Source organism: Chenopodium album, chromosome 9 (assembly GCF_948465745.1).
Source record: "Chenopodium album chromosome 9, dcCheAlbu1.1, whole genome shotgun sequence".
NCBI classification, from domain to species: domain Eukaryota; kingdom Viridiplantae; phylum Streptophyta; class Magnoliopsida; order Caryophyllales; family Amaranthaceae; genus Chenopodium; species Chenopodium album.
In genome coordinates this window covers 39429086-39449954 of record NC_137842.1, presented here as the reverse complement: position 1 = coordinate 39449954, position 20869 = coordinate 39429086, and the positions used below count along the sequence as shown (strand labels likewise).

Here is a 20869-nt window from a genome sequence, read left to right as displayed (position 1 = left end):
AAATATGTCTAAACCAAGGTATTGTAAATGACACTTGTATAGTGGAGACATATTGTCTATGAACTTTGGAACAAATCCATGATCCGGAGGTCTTTGTGGAATAAGAGTAACCTTTGATCGCCACTTGGAAAAGAAGTTAATGAAGCCTTCTTCTTCCCCTTGCTTAAGCAATTCGAGATCGCACAAGGTAGTTGTGAGCTCGATGTTATCTCCTTATTGGGTTAAAAACGCTTTTACAACGTCACTCCAAGTGGAAGTTTTTTTTTTTGCATCGAGGTTATAAAACCATGATCTAGCAGTTGGGTCCAATGAAAGAGGAAAAGTACATGCATATAGGCTTGGCTCAATCCTTTCAATGCCATAATACCAATAAAGCTCATTAAGTGAGTCCCAGGATTGTCTGTAACCTTGAAGGTTGGTAAATCCGTAGTCAAGAACTTTTCAGGGATATTGTTGCCACTAGGTTATGGTGCAAGCTCATAATTGAAGTACTTATTCCCTGAGTTAGCTCGAAGGACAAGTTTCTCCAAGGCCTCTACTCTTTCGGCTCTTACTTTTTCTGGCAGAATGTTTTCTTTTTCTAATTTTGCTTTTATTTTAGCCTTTTCTGCTTTTTTATGAGCCTTCATTTGGGCTTCATCTTCTCGTAGGGCCTTTAGGTTTTGGAGTTCCTCTCTAAGTTTCTCCAATGCTGCTTTGTCACCCATGATTGGACTAGTATGCGAATGTGGAAGACGATCTAGTAATGTGTATCATGAGAAATTAAGCGCGTTCACTTAAACCTTTTCTGCCCAGCAATAAACAATGAACCAAAGTCAAAATGATAGTTTTATTTCTTTTTTTTAATCCTTGTAATACGAATTCACTTTAAGCAAGTTTGTTGATGAAGAATGTCAAAAAAATTCACAAACAATCATTAATGGAATGTCATGATTCGTGTTGACTTTAACAAGGTAATCATCTAAGGATTTTAGTTTAAATGAATTGTTTTCGAAAAAGGTAGAAGAGAAAGACAAGAAAGTTGTATTGAAAATGCTCATCAAATTTTAGGAATATTAATTAACCCGAACATACTCCTTAAAATGATCAAATATACTATGGTATTTGTTGATCACTGAGATTGCAATAGAGATCTATGTCATTTTTTCAGTTATGATTCTCATATTGCTCATCTGTAAAGGATAATATTTTACTATTTGCTTAAAAAGAATATAATGATGGCCTTAGAATGTAAAATCCAAGAAATAATTAAATCATTTTCTCGGTTTTATCATTCATTATCTTCTCTCTTTTTTTTTGTTTAGAATTATAATTATAATTTTTTGTTTTTTTTGTATTTTTTTGAATATTTTTTTATTATTATTTTTTTGTGAGGCAAACATCCCAAGTAAGGTTCTCGGGATTTTTTTTAAATCATAGAAGACGTAAATAAATTATACTCTTAAATCAACGTTGATCAATACAACTAAAACATGATGAACACGAAAATAGGCACGTTTAAAAATAAACATATTGATGACGTCCTATTAAGGGTTGCGAACTTTTAATGATGAACCTCATAAGAAGTAATGTCATAAGTTTGATTATGAAGTACCACATTTTTTTTGGGAAAACGCAAAAAGAACGATAAAAAACATGTTTTTGGATTTTTTGAAAAAAAAAAAAAAGACGATCATAATAAAAGTTAGACAACGTTGTTACCCAAAGAGATATTTTTAGCACCTACTTAGGCCCCGTTCTTTAGAGCTGCTTTGCTCTGCTCTGCTCTGCTTTTCTTTGCTAAAATCTGCTCTGCTCTGCTTCAATCTGCTCTGCTCTGCCCTGCTCTGCTCTGTTCTGTTCTACTCTACTTAAAATTGATACTTAATATTGAATTATTATAAAAATAAAATTAATATTTAATAATAATAATAATAATAATAATAAATTAATATTTAATATTTAATAATAATAATTAATATTTAATAAGAATAATAAAAAATATTTAATATTTAATAATAATAATAATTAATACATAATAATAATAACAATAATTAATTATTGATATTTAATAAAAATAATAATAATTATTATTATTTAATAATAATAATAATAATAATAATAAATTATTAATTATTAATAATAATAATAATATTAATAATAATAATAATTAATATTTAATAATAATAATAATAATAGTAATTATACTAATAGTAATAATAATACTTATAACTAATAATATTAATTATAATAAAAAGATAATACTTATAATTATTGATATTTAAAAAAAAATTAATATTAAGATATTAACTAGTATTTAAAGATAATACTAATTATTAATTTTTAATAATAAAAATTATTAAAAAATATTAAATAGTAATAATAATTATTATAATTAATATAATAATAATAATTAATATTTAACTTTACAAATTTAATTATTATAATGATAATGCGATAATATTAGTAGTAGTATTAGTAGTAATAATAATAATAATAATAATAATAATAATAATAATAATAATAATAATAATAATAATAATAATAATAATAATAATAATAATAATAATAATAATAATAATAATATTTAAGATAATAATAATATTTAAGATTTAATAATAATAGTAATAGTAATCATAATAATAATAATAATCATAATCATAATAATAATAATAATAATAATAATAATAATAATAATAGTAGTAGTAGTAGTAGTAGAAGTAGTAGTAGTAGTAGTAGTAGTAGTAGTAGTAGTAGCAGTAGCAGTAGCAGTAGCAGTAGCAATAGCAGTAGCAGTAGCAGTAGCAGTAGCAGTAGCAGTAGCAGTAGCAGTAGCAGTAGCAGTAGCAGTAGCAGTAGCAGTAGTAGCAGCAGCAGTAGCAGCAGCAGCAGCAGTAGCAGCAGCAGCAGCAGCAGCAGTAGCAGCAGTAGCAGCAGTAGCAGCAGTAGTAGTAGTAGTAGTAGTAGTAGTAGTAGTAGTAGTAGTAGTAATGAAATCTTCTCTGCTCTACTCTGCTGAAATCTGTTCTGCTCTGCCCAGAAGCTCAAAAGAACAGGGCCTTAATGATTTACCTTGAAGCGGTAGTATCGTTTTCTCCGTATGATATTGCTCGTAACGAGTCAAAGTCAACGTTGAACAGTGGGAGCGCGCAAGACAGTATTGCGCGGAGGTACCGCGCGCAACTTCTGAACTTGCGCTAGGAGGGCGCGCGCAACTTTGATAGTTGCGCGTGCCACCTGGTAGGTTCGACTTTTTTTTTCTTTTTTTTTTTTGTCGAACCATAATTTTTGCGATTTTTTTTTTTTTTTTTTGTATCTCTAGGTATCAAGTTGGAAATATTTAGATTAGACACGAAGCACATATTCATGTAGTCACATAAGCACATAAAATGAACCGTCAAAGCATACAATGTCATTCTAAGGTCAAAGCTTGGGTGTCCAAAGGTACCATATCTTAAGGGACGATGCACAAATCAATCACTCAACGTGTTGACCCACGACATAGCCCTCCCAACATTTGTAGGCGATATGGGTGGGATGATTGTTATTTATTTTGGGATAGAAACCTAGTGTTGGCAACCCCTAGTTAATGAGCCAATCCCCAATGGTTAAACTGTGCTATGATTATGCATGATGCAATGTTGCTTGTTTGATTTTTACTTTTGTAAAAAATAAAGATATTATGCATTCAATTTTTGCTCTCTAACTAGAGATTATCCAAGTTAGTTCTCGTTACAATCCATAGGCAACCTAGTGTTGGAAACCTTGAACCATAACTGCGAACTAATCTTGTAATCTCTAAGTCCCCAGTGGAGTCGCCACAGTAAGGAGGGTGATCCCATCGTAGGGAGTCCTTCCTTAGATGCCCATTGGCCTATAAAGCCTAAGACTTTATACTAGTTAGGGTGTATTAGGATTTGAACTCCTGACTGTTTGGGGGACCTTGAATTAGAATTGATCTTGTCATCACGCTATTTTAGAAGAAACTAGTAGGGAGTCGCCAACGAGTTTTAGGAAAACTCATAAACCTCGTTCATGCCTTTCTCCCATGTGGATATCATGGGATAATTAGCACGAATCGTAAGTTTACCCATGCCAAAATTGGTCTACATAAACTAGAAATGAGTTCAGGAGCGAGGGTACTAAAATAACGTTCCTTTTAGGGAGGTATTGCTATTCTAGCCCTAGTGCGGCCTCTACTAGCTCTTCCTTTTTCACAATTTCATCACCAAACAATATATGCAACGCAATAACTAAAACTAAGATAGTTGATTTTATTTACACGCATTAATCATGTAGGATTTACATTGCAAAAGTCGTTATTCTTATTTAATCAATTTTCGTGAAAGGACAATAAATAAACAATATTCGCCTTGTCTTAAGTGATAAAACAACAATTAATTATTAAAATTCTAGTCTTAATTAACGAAAGATTACTATGTGAATTAATTAATTAAAAGTTTGTTTAAAGTGATCAAACAACACTAATTAATCAATTAAAGTTATATAAACAATAAAAGAAAAGTGATTTATCTAAGTGCTTAGGAAACTAACTATTCTTCTTTCATGTTAAATATCGATTTAATGTATTTGTGGACTTTCTTTTTTCTTTGTACCTCCAAGGTGTGGGGAATATTTCAAGCATTACCCCTAGCTTGAACCCCACTGTGATCATACACTTAAGCATGGTGGCGTCTAAAGGGAAAGAAGCTAGAGCAAAAGAGTCGCCAACAGGTTTTAGGAACTTGTAAACCGTTCACGGGGTGAAGGTTACACCCCTTAACGATCCAAGAGATTGTTAACTCCAATAGGTCTGGAACCATGACAGGTAGTTCGGGGATGAAGGTACAAATCCAACCTAAAAGAGATTGAACCTGCCTTAATAATAGGCCGCTACTTTATTCTGATCGTATTCATGTGCGCTTTCTAACTAACATGCAATCAATAGGTTTAACCCTAAACCTGTTTATCTATGTTGGTTGAATATTAATGCACAAACAAAACTATTATTGGTGATCACTTGAATTATAATCAAATTAACCCTAAACAAGATTATTAATTATTTTATTAAGCGTTATTACAAGTACCAATTCCCTTTAAACATGCATAAAAGGCGTGAATAAGCAACATAATAACAAAAATCATAATAACCATAATCATGTTAAATCATAATAATAGAAAGATCCTAGGCATGATACTAACAAGATTAATAAAAAACCCTAGCATGTCACTAAGCAATAAAGATCAAATATATTGCCCTAACATGATACTAACATGAATCTTAGGAAGAGAATAGGAAGCATTGCAAGAATCACAAATGTCATATTTGATATTAGAAATTATAGTTGTTACCCTAAACATTATACTTGGAAGATCAAAACGCCCTAACATGACACTAGGAATCATAATAACAACATAGACATGATTTCTATATCACAATATTCAATAAATCAATTAAAGCACTTACTTGGATGCCTCGTATCTCTTTCTAATAACAAAATACACACGTTAGTAACTTCAAGGGAAAATATAAATCAAACAATTAAATTAAATAATATAGAGTATCAAGAAATTTTAGACTAGATTTGGGACCAAACCCTCAGAAATAAAACCTTTCACGTCTAGGGCGAAGACAACTTCGAACAATGCTAGGTATGTCTAGATCTTGTGAATGCGGAATTTCGTATGAGAAAAGCTAGTTTAGAAAAGAGAGAGAGAGAGAGAGAGAGAGAGAGAGAGAGAGAGAATCTTGAAGAGAGTATTAGAAAATTGATTGTTGTTGATGATTTTTTACAATGGAAAACGGAGTTTTTAGAAGGCTATTTATAGAGAAAATCAGTCGGATGGATAGAAAAACGAATCAGAGTTTCAAAGAGAATAAAATAGCTTAGCACCAGATGCCAGACAATAGCGCCGGGCGCTAAGGCTAGCGCCAATTGCCAGGCATTAGCGCCATGCGCTAATCCTGTCGTCAGGCGCTAGAAACAGTTTTCACGCGTTTTCTTAATTTTGATAAAATTTAGCCGTACTGAAGGGCAAATCGTATTTTCCTTAAAAACACTTCTTTTATTCTGATTAAAACTCTAAAAAGTCAACTAAAGTCAAATTATTAATGCTAATTAAATTAGGATTGAAAAGAACCTTCTAGAAGAATCAAGAAGAATAAAATCAATTCTAATTGCATTAGCAATAATAAATCAATATTAGGCCCTCCTCTATATCATTGGGCCACATATAAAGATCAAACCGAGCCTAGCTTAGTAACTTGGCCATAACTTCCTCATTATTCATCGGAATTGGGCTTATAACATATCGTTGGAAAGCTCTTTTTGAGCCCGACCCAACTACACTAATATTGAACCCTTTCCACGGACCAAACCAAACTAGATTGGCTGTTTTCTAAAATAGGTTTTCAAAAAAACAGAAAGAAGAGATATTTAATAAAAACTATCCGCAACACCAGACTTTCCACACTTTCACTTCATTCGATTATGATTGGACGCGAAAAGTACTCATCACTGGGTTTGGTTTTGGGAAGACACAAATGGGTGTCTACACAAGGACTTCAATGGATTCAATTAGGGTTGGAAAGTGTTATGGAAGAAAGAAGGAAAAGTAGTATAATAGTAATAGAAGTTGAGAGATTAGGGTTTTGAGAATACTAGGGCTTTTAATTCTGAATTTTCGGTCCTCCTAATGCTGAACGAAGACCCCTATTATAGGCGTAGAGGTCTAGGTTTAGGGTTTTAGAGTCGCACCGTCAGGTGGGGCGCGCAACTCTTTGAGTCGCGCCGGGTGCCGCGCGCATCTCAGTGAGTTGCGCGCGCAACTGATTGAGTTGCGCTAGTTTGCGGTTTGCCTTATTCGAAAGCGGGTTTTTAAAACTTCCATAACTTTTGATTACGGAGTCGGATTAAGGCGTGTGAGAAATCATTGGAAAGCTATGAATGTCTAATTTCCAATTCTGTTAAAATTAGGTAAAATTATGTTATTTATCAAAAGTTATGACCATTGGAGTGTAAGGGTGTCGATTTTAGGACCCGGTTTAGTGTTTTTATCATAACTTCTTCGTTTTGGCTTGGAATTGGGCTGATAATATATCGTTAGAAAGATCTTTGTAAGGGCTATCCATTTATATAGGCTTTGCATGAGGATTTTATGTTTGGTTCATCTGTTTGGCTCTGTTTTTAATAATGTAGGTTCCATGGGATCCAATCATTGCATTTGACGCATTTTGGTCTGTTATTAATCATGTTTAAACATGTATGAACATGTTTTAGGCCTATTATTAATCGGACAAGGCTCTAAGATGAATTGGTCTCAAATATATGTTTCAACTTACTTCATAATGCTTTTCATAGTCCATAAACATTTCAACTTTGATCTAACATGAAGAATAGATTTTTGTAACATCATCGCACTTCCTTTTGGGACAAGAGGCCAAAAGTAGGTGTCTACAGAAGATACTGGTTGAAGTGAATTGAGTCGGTTGAAGCAGGCGGACCGTAACAAACTGCAGATTACTCTTTTTCCTTTGAAAATTCTCTCAAATTCCCTCAAACGTTTTCGTTAATATACGAAAAATGAGGGTGTAAACTTTATATTTATAGAGGGGTAATTCCAGGGGCATCCTGGTAATTTCCGGGGAACCCTAGTAATTTCCCAAGAAGGTGAATAGTATATACTATTCCACCAACTAATGAGTGACATGTGTCACATATGCCATGTAGCCCGCCATATCACATCTGTGAGGGGCAAATATTTTGGGTAAAATTACCCCGCCATGTGACCCAATGAAAGTAGGACACGTGTCCACCCAGTATTGGTCTAAATTGGGCCACTTGTAAGATGACACGTGGAATCCACTGTCAGGAGAAGGAATGGCGGCCCTTATAGGCCCAATTCCCGAAAAGCCGCCAAAAGTGCGGGCAGCCCACCAAATCTAGGTCAAATGACCTATGTAAGAGCACACTTTTCCCAAATGACCCTATAAATAGGGAGATTTCCCCTTTTTGTGGGGAAGAATGAATTTTATTACAATATTCCTGACATTCTCTTACATTAGAGAAATCACCTGATCTTGGAATCCGAGAAGATCTCACTTTTATCTTTTTTCCGAACTTTTCACTTACTCCTTCACGTTCTAATTAACTTGATCGTCGGAGGCGGAGCTCCATCCACCCGGAGTTTTCGTTGTTTTGCAAGTACATGCGTTTCGCGACCTGTCTTCGAGTCGTAACTCTCCTGAGGGACAAAAACACCCCAAAACAACTATTACCATCACTGAGCAACAAGATAAAAAAATTTTACAGCAATTTTGTGAGCAAGGTTCTAGTTAAGAACGATGCATCCTATTTACAATATTTTCAATATCAGTTCTCTTATGATGATGATCCAAATAATTTTGAGTCATGGTTAAAGGCTGCAAAGAAACGTGAATATTTTGAGCTTAACTTGAATTTTAATTTGTGTCAAAAAAGTTACAAGTTTTTGGAGCTGATTTGTTGTAAGAGGCTAGTAATTTTGAAATTAATAGGTGTAAAAATAGACGATATGCCAAATACTTTTCAATTGCCAAGCCTAGAGTTCATCCACCTTACTTTAGTAGAGTTAAATGGTGATGAATATATGAAGAGGCTGATAACAAGTTGCCCAACTCTGAAAGAGTTCTTTATTAACGAATGTAATGGTTGGGATGAAACACTCTATGTGGCATCTTTGACGTTAACGACATTAGAAATACGTGATACCACAAATCAAGATAAACGTGCACCTTCATGCTTTAGCATCAAAGCACCAAATCTTCAGTACCTTTGTATTGAAGATGCAATAACACATTATGTAGTTGATGATCTAGATTTTATTACCGAGGCAAATCCTAATATTTCAGATAAAGTTGATGATTATATTTAAACAAGGTTTCCGGGGTATGTACTTTGTGCCTTTAACAGAGGTAAGTTTATATACTCTGTACTTCTTATAACAAATTTCCACATATGTTGTCTTCATTTTTGTGGATTTTGACAACAAAATATGTATCACGATGCAGTCACTTAATGATCAAAAAGAGCTACCAACATTTAAGAACTTAACTCATTTGGAGGTTGAGGGGGATGCTTATACTTACAAGCTACTGAAACTAGCCCCCAAGTTAAAATCTTTGATGATCGGGCAGGTAAGTACATACCCTGTAACTATTTATTTGGTTCTTTTCCCATTTTAATATAATTTTTATTTTTTTTTTTAAAAACCCTGTTTTAATATATTTAAATATTAATCTAATTGTATAAAATTATTTGTGTATAAATTGTTCAACGGATTGAATGGGTTGACGACTGTTTTATTATTAAAGCCGAAGGTTATTGTATATCGAGCCTTGAACGTGTTACAGTCTCCTTTGACAATATATGTCACATCTATTTGATCGCATATATTTTGAAAGCGGCAACAACTTTGAAGGAGATGACTATCAATTTGAATTGTTCGATTATACAAGAGAGAGCTATTCTTCAAGGGCTATTGAATCATTTCAGATCCTCATCAGTATGCAAAATTGAAGTTCTCTTTCTTCATCAAATAATGGTTATATAAGAATTGTTAGACTGAAATAGCAAAATACATAAAACTTTAATTAGTAAAGTTGTATATACTAGTTACATATATTATTGTTGATTGGGTTAACCAAAATGTACATTATTTGAACAATTTATTAGCATTTAGTTGTTGAAGTATTGATGGTAAACACCAAACCCATCTGTAGGTATTACCAATTAAAAATATATGTATTCTATCAAATTTGACACCAATCAACTTAATGAACATAATTATGTGATATACTATACAAATGCACGGTAGTTTACAATTTCCTGGGTACCAACGAGAACCATATTTATCGAGCAAGTATTGTGGATGACTTACATAATCCATTTTCATTTTTTTCCTGAATATGTTTGAAAACAGATTCTAGGATATTAAGATTTTCAAAATAAAAATAAATAAATAAAAGATTTTAGTATATTAAAAACACATAGTTGGATAATACCAACGATTTTACCTGAAACAAAAAAAAAAAACTGATGGTGGTTCGGGTTTATATTATTTTCAATGTTATTTTCATGTGGTATGTTTACGGGACTAGTATTACATTGAATTAAGAAAAATGGAATAAGTGTCGGTTTTATAAGAATCTATTTTAGGAAAGTGGGAAGTTGGTACTTAAAACTGATTCATTGAGTATGTATACACTTTGTAATTCTATCTGAACAACGGTTGGGGATACTAAATTAAATATGACTGAGTAGTTTAACATAAAATGATATGCTCCTCTTTAGTTTGCAAATCAAATAGGTGTTCTTTCACCTAGCTAGGTAATGTGAAATTGGATATTACTTTTTATACTTTGGAATTCATATCTTGGAATTTGTTTAAAATTTAAACTTATAAAAATTTTAATTGAATTATACAACCTTTGGTAATGGTCAAACTGTATTTGACGATCTGACAATATTTGGTGATGCCCATTAATATGTGGATATTACCATGTCAGTGGAAGTAATCGTTTTGTCTGTATCGCACAACTCGGTATAAGCCACATAATTAGTTGGATAAAACCATAAATAGAGAATTTACTGAATATACAAAGTATAAAAATTCAATAAATCGAAAAAACCATATAACCTGATCAGTAATTATTATTAACTTGGAAGTGGATGTTATCAAGTAATTTCGGTGACGGTTTATTGAAATACATTTCCTTTAGTTAGAATTTGGGAAGTTTAAATGAAACGACGTCAAGAATGTGGAAGGATACGTTGTATTACCACAAAGTATTAAATTTATGGAGTATGTAATTATCAACCGTCAAGAGTGACGCAAAAGTGACAACTAACACTTGTAGTCACTTTACTCAATTTCCTTCTTCATTAAGCCAAGTTTAACTTTTTATGTATTCACACGCATAAAGGTAGGTTATGACTACGTAAATTGAGAATGGTAGACGTCGTTCACTCGAGTTTCACGATGATGAATAAAAAGGTCTAGGAAATCAAAAAAATATAGCTTAAATAGAACACATGGAAAACAGCTTTGACTACAACTTAAAATATATATAAGTTAAAATAACTACTTTAAATATATATAACTAGAACCTTTGATTAGGAATAAGTTTACTATACTTACTTGTTTTTTATTAACAACACTTTAATAAGTATCACTCTTAAATTTGTACTAATTTTTTTTAATATCGGCTAGAAAATCAAATGAAAAAGTAGTGCTTTTGATTACTATGTCTTTAGAAGAATTAAGTAGCTTGAAAAATATGTAAATAGGCAACTTTATTCTAAAGTGCCTTCAGAAAGTAGACCTTTTGTGTAAGAAAAATGACCACTCTGTTTCTTATGTAAATATAGTAATGTGTATTACCTAATCTGGATTTAGGATCTTTGAACTTTATATTTTCCATTCCAAAATTATTTAGGGAGAATGTTCATGGTTTGACTTATAACCTTCCTACGATTGGTGATTGAGAAGGAAAAAAAAAGTCTGCATTGGTTATACATCGTATTCAATATTTATCTTGTTTATGGTTGTGTCCAACATAGTGTTTGGAGAGTACCGATTGTGCTGTTGTAACAAAATACTGTCTAGATTTCATAATTGTAATAAAATACTTGAATTAATTGATGATATATGTTTAATGAGAAAAAAACATTAAATATATTATTGATTATAATATTCTAATGCATTATTGTAGGGAATATTTCAAGCCATCCCACACTTGAGCACCATTATAATCATACACTTAAGCATGGTGGCGTCCAAAGGGAAGAAAGCTAGAGTAAAAGAGTCGCCAACAAGTTTTAGGAACTTGTAAACCGTTCACAGGGTGAAGGTTGTTACACCCCTTAACTATCCAGGAGATCGTTAACTCCAATAGGTCTGGAACCATGACTGGAAGTTCAGGGATAAAGGTACAAATCCAACCTAAAAGAGACTGAACTTGTCCTAATAATAGGCCTCTACTTTATTCTTGTCGTATTCATGTGCGCTTTTTGACAGACATACAATCATTAGGTTAACCCTAAACCTATTTATCTATGTTGGTTGAATATTAATGCACTAATAAAACTATTATTGGCGATCACTTGAATTATAATCATATTAACCCTAAACAAGATTATTAATTATCTTATTAAGCGTGATTACAAGTACAAATTCTCTTTAAACATTCATAAAATATGTGATCAAGTAATAACAATTATATATACCATATAAAGCAACATAATAATCATAATAATAATCATAATCATAATTAAAATAATCATGATAAAGCATAATATTATTAGTAAGATCCTAGACATGATACTAACAGGATTAATAACAAACCCTAGCATGTCACTAAACATTAAATATCAAAGCTTCAACCCTTAACATGAAACTAAAATGATATAAGGAAAGAAATAGGAAGCATCATAATAAACATATTTGATATTAGAAATTACCCTAAACATGATACTAGGAAGCAATAAAGACATCCTAACATGATACTAGGAATCAACAAAATAATCTATGCATGATTTCTATAGCAAAAGATCAATAAAGCAATTAAAGTACTTACTTCGATGCCTTGTACCTCTTTCTAATAACAAAATACACACGTTAGTAACTTCAAGGAAAATAATAAACAAACAATTAAAATAAATAATTGAAATACAGATTTGGGACCAAACACTCAGAAATATCAAACTTTTCACGTCTAGGGAAAAGGCAACTTCGAATTTGGCTAGGTGTGTCTAGAACTAATGAGTGTGGAATTTTAAGAGAGGGGAGGTTTAGAAAAAGAAGAGAGAGAGAAATCTTCTAGCTTTTAGTGAGAGAATTCTAGGTGTTGATGATAGATGTAGATGATTTCAAAAAAAGGGAAATACGACCCCTATTTATAAGAAAAAATATCACGTGATCAAAGAAAAGTCATATTCATAATAAAATATCGTCAGCGCTAGACGATATGCTTGTCGCCAAACGACGAAGGCCAGCGCCAGGCGATGAAAGTCAACGCTAGGCGACAACTCTGTCGTCTTGCGCTGGTTTAAAAGCACAACGCGCTTTTACACGCGAAATTACCTTCTAAACCGCTTACAGGTAATTCTTCGTCCAAGCGGATTTAAAATCAGATTTAATATATTTTATTCAAAATACAACATCTTTTTAAAAAAAATATAATTATCAATCCTAACCTCATTAGAATAAAAGAGAACCTTCTAGATATTCCTGGAAGACTAAAATCAATCCTAATCACTTTAGGAATAATAATTAATAGGCCCTCCTCTAGATCATTGGGCCACATTAAAAATCATTGGGCCTAATTTAATTTAATCCATAACTTCCTCATTTTTCATCAGAATTAGGATTATAATATATCATTGGAAAACTCTTTTCAAGCCCAATCCAACTACACTATTTTTGGACCCTTTTCATGGACCAAATCAAATTAGACTAGCTATTTTTCATAAAATAGAGTAAGAAAAGAAATATTTTTGGAAACAAAAAGAGAAATATTTTAATAAAAACATCCTCATCATTAGACTTTCCACACTTTCACTTCGTACGATAATCAAATGACTTGAAAGGTATTCATCACTGGGTTTGGTTTTGGGGAGACACATTTGGGTGTCTACATTTATACTTCATATGTTAGTATTGTTATTTTAAAAGATAAAAAAAAATTGTATGTGCGAATAGACTATTTATTTTTACTCCTTCACGGTTGCTCTTCTTATTTATAATCTTGTAGTCCTTTAATTGCAACTAGCCAACTATTATTTAGGTTTATTAGCTTTTAAAATGTACTAAGTACATTGTTTGATGGCACATAACATATTTGTTATAAAATTTGAATTGGATTCATTTAAATTGTTATATTTGAGCAGATATTATCAGAGGTGTAAAGAACTTAAAAATTTAAAATCAAGGGAAATCAATGATAGGAAAAAATAAAGTAGAATTAATTATGGAGAGAATTTAAAAGGAAAAATATAACTAAGTGATGTAGATATTAGATGGTCATAGCCTCGTAGAACATTAAAGAACTTACATTAACATTTCACATATTATCCTTCCGTGTGACCAAAGATCACAAAAATTCATTTAAAGAAAAACAGGCTAGATATATCATACTAAGAATAATAAGGTACATGTTTTTTTTTTTTAAAAAAAAATATTATTAAAACATGAAAATTAAGATTTTTTTTGGTGGCTTTCTTAAACTTCTAAAATGTTACAAAATAGGCACATAAACCAAATAGTATTTATTAAAAGTACCAGGTCTACCACCCAAACAAAAGGTGTAAATACACGCAAATACAACTTCTTAGCAAGAGCTATCCCCACCGGCCACCGCACGCATCATGGCGTAGGCCACCGTAGTCCTTTAAAAAATTTAAAGCCTTCCGCAACTTCTAAGTTTTAAAACCCCTAAATTTTCTCTTTCCTCATAAATCCCTTTTTATTTTCTCTCTAAAAATTCTCTGTTCAGTTCTCTCTCTGTTCTACCAGACTGTTCATCCCCCCACCCCACTCCCATCCCCCGGTGCAATGTAATTTGTAAATTGTAACAGTGTACTTTTTTTTTGTAAACTTCATGAATTATAGGTGGTAAAATGTAATTGATTATTTTGTTAATGTGAAATCGGGTTATAATAATTAGGGTTTAGTTTGTTGTAGAGTTATGAAATTTTGTTTTAATGGTTGTAGATGATGGATGTGTTTTAAATGATTTGAGTGATTAAACTTGATTATTTTGCGTACTTCGAGGGCTAAAGTCATTTGAGTATACATGCTTATCAAATGAATTCTCATACTTACTATGTATTGATTTTTTGTTTTAATAACTGTAGATGGTGGATTTGTTGGGGATTCTTTGAGTGATTGAAATTTCGTTTTAATAGATTGCAGATGGTTCCATTGCTAAAGAAGAAGATGACTAAGCCATCTAGGAGAGTGAAAAAAAAAAAGCAATGGGACCGGGCCAAGCACAAAAATCGTCAAAAATGTTAAGGTATTATTAAACTCATCTTCTTGCATTATTTAACAAGGTTTACTGACTTACTTGACTGTGTTGGTAGTGTATGGGAAATATTATGGAAATTGGTTTACATTAAATCTAGGCTATGATACGTAGTATATTTAACAAGGTTTAATGATTGTGTTTGTCTGCACATATCAAAGGATCTAGAAAGGGTTTGCATGATTACTTCTGTTTTTACTGTTGAACTATGCAATAGTTAAAAACTTAGCTTTGTTGGTTTACCTGTCTAAATAAGGATTACCAATTAATGTTAAAAACTAAGTGTTCATGATTACACTTCTTCTATGTAGACGTAGATAGATCAATCAGATGATCATATATCAGAACTCCCATCTGATATCAAGAGGCACACACTCTCGTTCTTAACAACGCGGGAAACTATGCAGACAAGCACCTTATCCAACACTTGGAGGCATGAATGGCTTGGTATCCCCTACATCAACTTTGGGAGAAACTTTTTTCTCAAACGCTGGAATTCTGATGGTGTAAGTGATGAATTCCCACAAACTGTTACATCTGTCCCAAGCCTTGAAATTGTACAGAGGTTCACGGAGTTTCTAGACAGCGCTTTTATTAGCAAAAGACTAATAGTTCAAAAGCTAAGGCTCTATATACCCCCAGTACAAGGCATAATTCCAACTTATTTGAAAGGATTAAGAGTTAATGAGCTTGAACTTGATGTCATTTGCATTTCAAGACGAACAAAGCTTAATCATTTGAACTATGTGTCAGAGTTTGTTTTCTCTTTCAACTCTTTGACTAAATTATACATTCAAGATTGCAAGATATCCAATGATATATCTAGCAATAAAATTAATCTCCTGTCATTGCACGAACTTTCTATCAGCTATGTCGTAATGATTAAAAAGGTGGTTAATAACCTGGTAGCTAGCTGCACCAGAGTTGAGAAGTTGAGCTTCACTCGCTGCCAAGGTTATAGATCACTTCAAATTTTATAGCACCCTAACCTAATTCATCTTATACAAATACGTGGCATTAGCTTGAAATTGCTTGAGATCAACGCAGAGAATCTATGCTTAGTGGTTTATACAAAATATGGTAATTGTAAGCTTATGTTGTAGTACATTAACAAATATGTAGCTAATTGGTAAGACTGTATAATATACTATTTTATCCTTTTAATTGGTAGGGCATATAGCTTTAGGGACCTTGATTCTAATTGGGTCGATTTCAGGTTGTAACGTTGATGATGAATTGGGCTTCGGCATCTATCCATGTTGATTAGATTTAAAACTGTCAACATATTTGTTTACCAATTATTGGTTACAACGACTTCTCTCCGAATTTTTATGTCTCGATGATCTGAAGATTGTCTATAGCTCTAGTTTACAACATTATCTGGTGATCACATTAGGCCGTCCACAAAGTTTAGAACTCAATAAAACTGAGTTGAAACTTTGTACATATCTGTACTGTAGGGAATAATTTCAAGCGTTAACCCCTAGCTTGAACCCCACTATGATCATACACTAAAGTACGGTGGCGTCCAAAGGGAAAGAAGATAGAGCAAAAGAGTCGCCAACAAGTTTTTTTAGGAACTTGTAAACCGTGCACGAGGTGAAGGTTACACCCCTTAACGATCCAAGAGATCGTCAACTCCATAAGGTCTTGAACCAAATAAGGGTTCGGGGATGAAGGTACAAATCCAACCTAAAAGAGATTCAACCTGCCCTAATAATAGGCCTCTATTTATTCAGATCGTATTCATGTGCGCTTTCTGACTAACATGCAATCAATATGATTAACCCTAAACCTGTTTATCTATGTTGGTTGAATATTAATGCACAAATAAATCTATTATTGGCGATCACTGGAATTATAATCATATTAACCCTAAACAAGATTATTAATTATCTTATTAAGCGTGACTACAAGTACCAATTCCCTTTAAACATGCATAAAAAGTGTGATCAAGCAATAACAATAAAAATAATATCAAGCAACATAATAATAATCATAATCATAATAATAATAATAATAATAATAACAATCATAATTAATAATAATAATAATCATGTTAAAGCATAGCAAGGTCCTAGGCATGATACTAACAAGATTAATAACAAACCCTAGCATGTCACTAAACAATAAAAATCAAATCTTTAACCCTAACATGATACTAACAATCATAAATATTAGGAAGAACATAGCAAGCATCATACTTTTAATCATATTTGATATTAAAGTTACCCTAGACATGATACTAGGAATCATAATAACAATCTAAGCATGATTTCTACATCATAACATCAATAAAAACCATTAAAGTACTTACTTTGATGCCTCGTACCTCTTTCTAATAACAAAATACACACGTTAGTAACTTCAAGGAAAATAATAAACAAAACAATTAAATTAAATAATGGAAATAGAGATTTGGTACCAAAGCCTCAGAAATTAAACCTTTCACGTCTAGGGTGAAGGCAACTTCGAATATGGCTAGGTGTTTCTAAATCTAATGAATGCGGAATTTTGTATGTAAGAAAAGCTAGTTTTGAAAAAGAGAGAAAGAGAGAGTAATCAAGAGAATCTTGATGAGAGTTGGTGAATGAAAGAAAACTAATTGTAGGTGAATCAAAACGGAAACTGGTGAATGAAAACGGAGTTTTTACGACGTTTTTATCAGCCAAAAAGATAAAAATATCAAAATAGAGTCTGGCGCACATGAAATAAGGTTGGCGCCAACGCTGGCTATTGGCGCCAGGCGCTACAGCTAGCGTTTGGCGCAGACCTGGAAATTCACGCGTTTTCTTAAAATCAGACAAAATTGCCGTATAGGAGGATTAAATCGTATTTCCCTCAAAAATACTCTTTGATTTTAATTAAAACTCTAAAAAGTCAACAAAAGTCAATTTATCAATGCTAATTGAATTAGGAATTAAAAGAACCTTCTAGAAGAATCTAGAAGACTAAAACCATTCCTAATCGCATTAGGAATGATAAATCTGTATTAGGCCCTCCTCTAGATCATTGGGCCGCTTATAAGGCTCAAACCGGGCCTAGTTTAGTAAATTGGCCATAACTTCCTCAATTTTCATCGGAATTGGGCTTATAATATATCGTTGGAAAGCTCTTGTCAAGCCCCATCCAACTACACTATTATTAGACCCATATCATGGACCAACCAAATTGGATTGGTTGTTTTCTTAAAATAAGTTTACAAAAACAGAGAGAAGAGAAAAGAAATTAAAACTATCCGCAACACTACACTTTCCACACTTTCACTTCATTCGATTATGATTCGACGCGAAAGGTACTCATCACTGGTTTGGTTTTGGGGAGACACAAATGGGTGTCTACAGAATCCCCCACTTTGACTGAGTTTGAAGAAACGCAAGTTTCGAAAACAAAAGTCAAAGTATCGATAGGGACGGAGAATGATTCAGAACGTTCTGCGATCCTAAATTACTCTCGTAACGCCGATACCTGCAAACTAGCGTTAGTTAAACAGATAAAAGAGTTAAGAAACGTGTATCTTGCACTGTCGAGCACACGTCTCTGAAAGTAACCGATTTGCTGTTGTTGCTTTTCCATTTTGACGACCTCCTGCAAGCTAGAGAATGCCATCCCGCTTGAAAACTGCTACGTTTGTAACTGCTTCCAATATAGAAGACTGCTTCGCTTGAAACGATCCTCTCCCGCTATGATAATAATCCACGTCCAAGGGAATATCATCAAAGATTGTTTCGGTTGAAGTAATCTTCATCTGCATTGATAATATTCCACGTCCAAGGGAATACTATCGAAGATTGCTTCACTTGAAACAATCCTCCTGCGCTTTATGACAATCTTCCACGTCTAAGGGAACACAGTCGAAGACAACTTCGCTTGAAATTACCTTCAGTTGTTTGTGATAACTCTCTACAAGCTAGGGAATGCTGCCGAAGATATCCTCGCTTGAAGCTATCCTCATCTGTTGCGATAATTTTCCAAAGGAAATTACCGAAGATCTCAGCTTGTTGATCTTTAAAAGCTCGCTTGAACTTTGTTTCCGCTATGCCTGTACGTCGGCGCTTTTGTTGCTTTGGACCTGTACGTCGGTGCCTTTTGCGAATGAACCACTATGTCGGTGCCTTTTGTTAATGAGCCAATGCTTAGGCGCTCTAAGCTAAGTGAGACGATCTTTCATCAGGTCGATCACTTTGTGCAATCAAGCCGATTACTAAAAATCGTGTCAAATTGCTTAGAGGGGCTAACTGGCGTACCAAGGAACCCAAAATATATTGCAAAAAGGTAGAACAACTCCACTGAGTGGCTGAGTGTCATGGCGCCGCTGAAAAAGCATCAGCGCCACACAAATATCTGTAGCGCCAGGCGCTGGGGTTGGCGCCAGGCGCCAAGCCTGATTTCTGACGCCAAAGCCTAGCGCTTGGCGCCAGAATGGAGTTTTCCTTAAATACCCCTTTCTTCTTCATTTTGTTGTTTGCTCGTCGCGATTTCACTCGAAAACTTCCAGAAATTCGCTTGCTCCGTTCTTGCTCGTTTCTCAACCGAATTCACTCAAATTTGTTACTAATCAAAGCTCTTTTCATCCATTTTCTCGATTTATGTAAGTTTTCTTCAAACTCACACCGGTTTTGATTAATTTGCTCATGTTTATATTCGAATTCATGAAATTTCGAAATTTAGAATGCTTAATTCTCTTTATTTAACAAATTTTATGCCATGAAATTGCTTGATTATGTTTATATATTGCCTTGGGAGTAATTTGAGACTTGTTTGACTCAATTTGGTGAAGAAATGAGCAAATTGCCATTGTTAGACCTCTTAAGGTCGGGAATGCAATGTGACTTGTTCTTGATGATTTTGCTAGCAATTCTTGTCCAATTTGTCACAATATTTGTCATAGTATTGCAAGGAATTGTTTGATTGCTTGAAAAATGCCGTATATGCCCAATTTGAATTTGTGCCCTGTTTTAGTACTACGTACTCTTTTTTTTTTTTTTGCGAAAATAGTATCATGCGCCTAGGCAAACCTTAGATACTATAGAACCTTAATTTATGATAATTCTGCACAATGTAGCATGGCTAGACAGCAAGGCTCTGGTTCACGGTCCCGAGATACTCGACGGGAGCATGAGCTCGTGGAGGACGACGCCGCGCCGTCCACTTCGCTTGGTCGACTCCCCGAGTGGGATGAGCGGACCCTGTTCTTTGCCCCCGTCCACCACATTTCTGAGAGGGTGAGACGGGGCATCACGGTTGGGAGGACGCGCTGTCACGGTTCCGGCTGTGATGGCTTGGGCGATTTGTACAAGATGTACACCGCCATGGACGTTGAGACGAGACTCCTATGGGAGTCTTGCGGTCTTGCTGCGTTGTTTGAGACCTCCTAGGAGATGGTTGCCTCGAGCGGGGGTCACCACGTAGTGCGTGCTCTGGTGGAGTTCTTCTAGGACACCACCAAAACTTTCCACTTTCCCTGGGGTGAGATGTTGGTCACTCCTACCGACTTCAGTCTCATCACAGGACTGGAGTTCAGCTCTGTGCCACTGCCGTTCGACAGTGGGATCCACGTCTTTTCTCCCGAGGTCGAGGAGCTGTTGGGGCCGATTACCATTCTAGCCCGAGCTGTGGTCGAGACATCTCAGTTAAGTGCTAGGGGGATTCGCCGCTCGACTCTTGCAGCGGCTTTCGATGATGATGCGACCACCCGAGAGCATCGGGTGCGCATCTTTGCGCTTATTTTGTTGTTAGGGACGTTCTCCCCTGACAAGGGTATGATAAGTGACTTTTATGTCACTTTTAGGGTGTTTATTGAGTCGTATTCCGGCTTATTTTCCA

The 20869-nt window shown here is 34.0% G+C and overlaps 2 protein-coding genes across 2 annotated transcripts; both read left to right on the top strand.

The window, feature by feature from the left end:
- The first annotated feature begins 8187 nt into the window (after positions 1-8187).
- Positions 8188-8892, top strand: LOC145557626 (putative FBD-associated F-box protein At1g32375). The gene has a single exon (XM_081618800.1). The coding sequence runs from the start codon at positions 8188-8190 to the stop codon at positions 8890-8892; it is 705 nt and encodes a 234-aa protein (XP_081474926.1).
- A 16-nt stretch (positions 8893-8908) lies between these two features.
- On the top strand, positions 8909-16023 carry LOC145557625 (uncharacterized). Its single transcript, XM_081618799.1, has 3 exons — positions 8909-8932; positions 9029-9154; positions 15361-16023. The coding sequence occupies exons 1-3, from the start codon at positions 8909-8911 to the stop codon at positions 16021-16023; spliced, it is 813 nt and encodes a 270-aa protein (XP_081474925.1).
- Positions 16024-20869: the final 4846 nt, after the last annotated feature.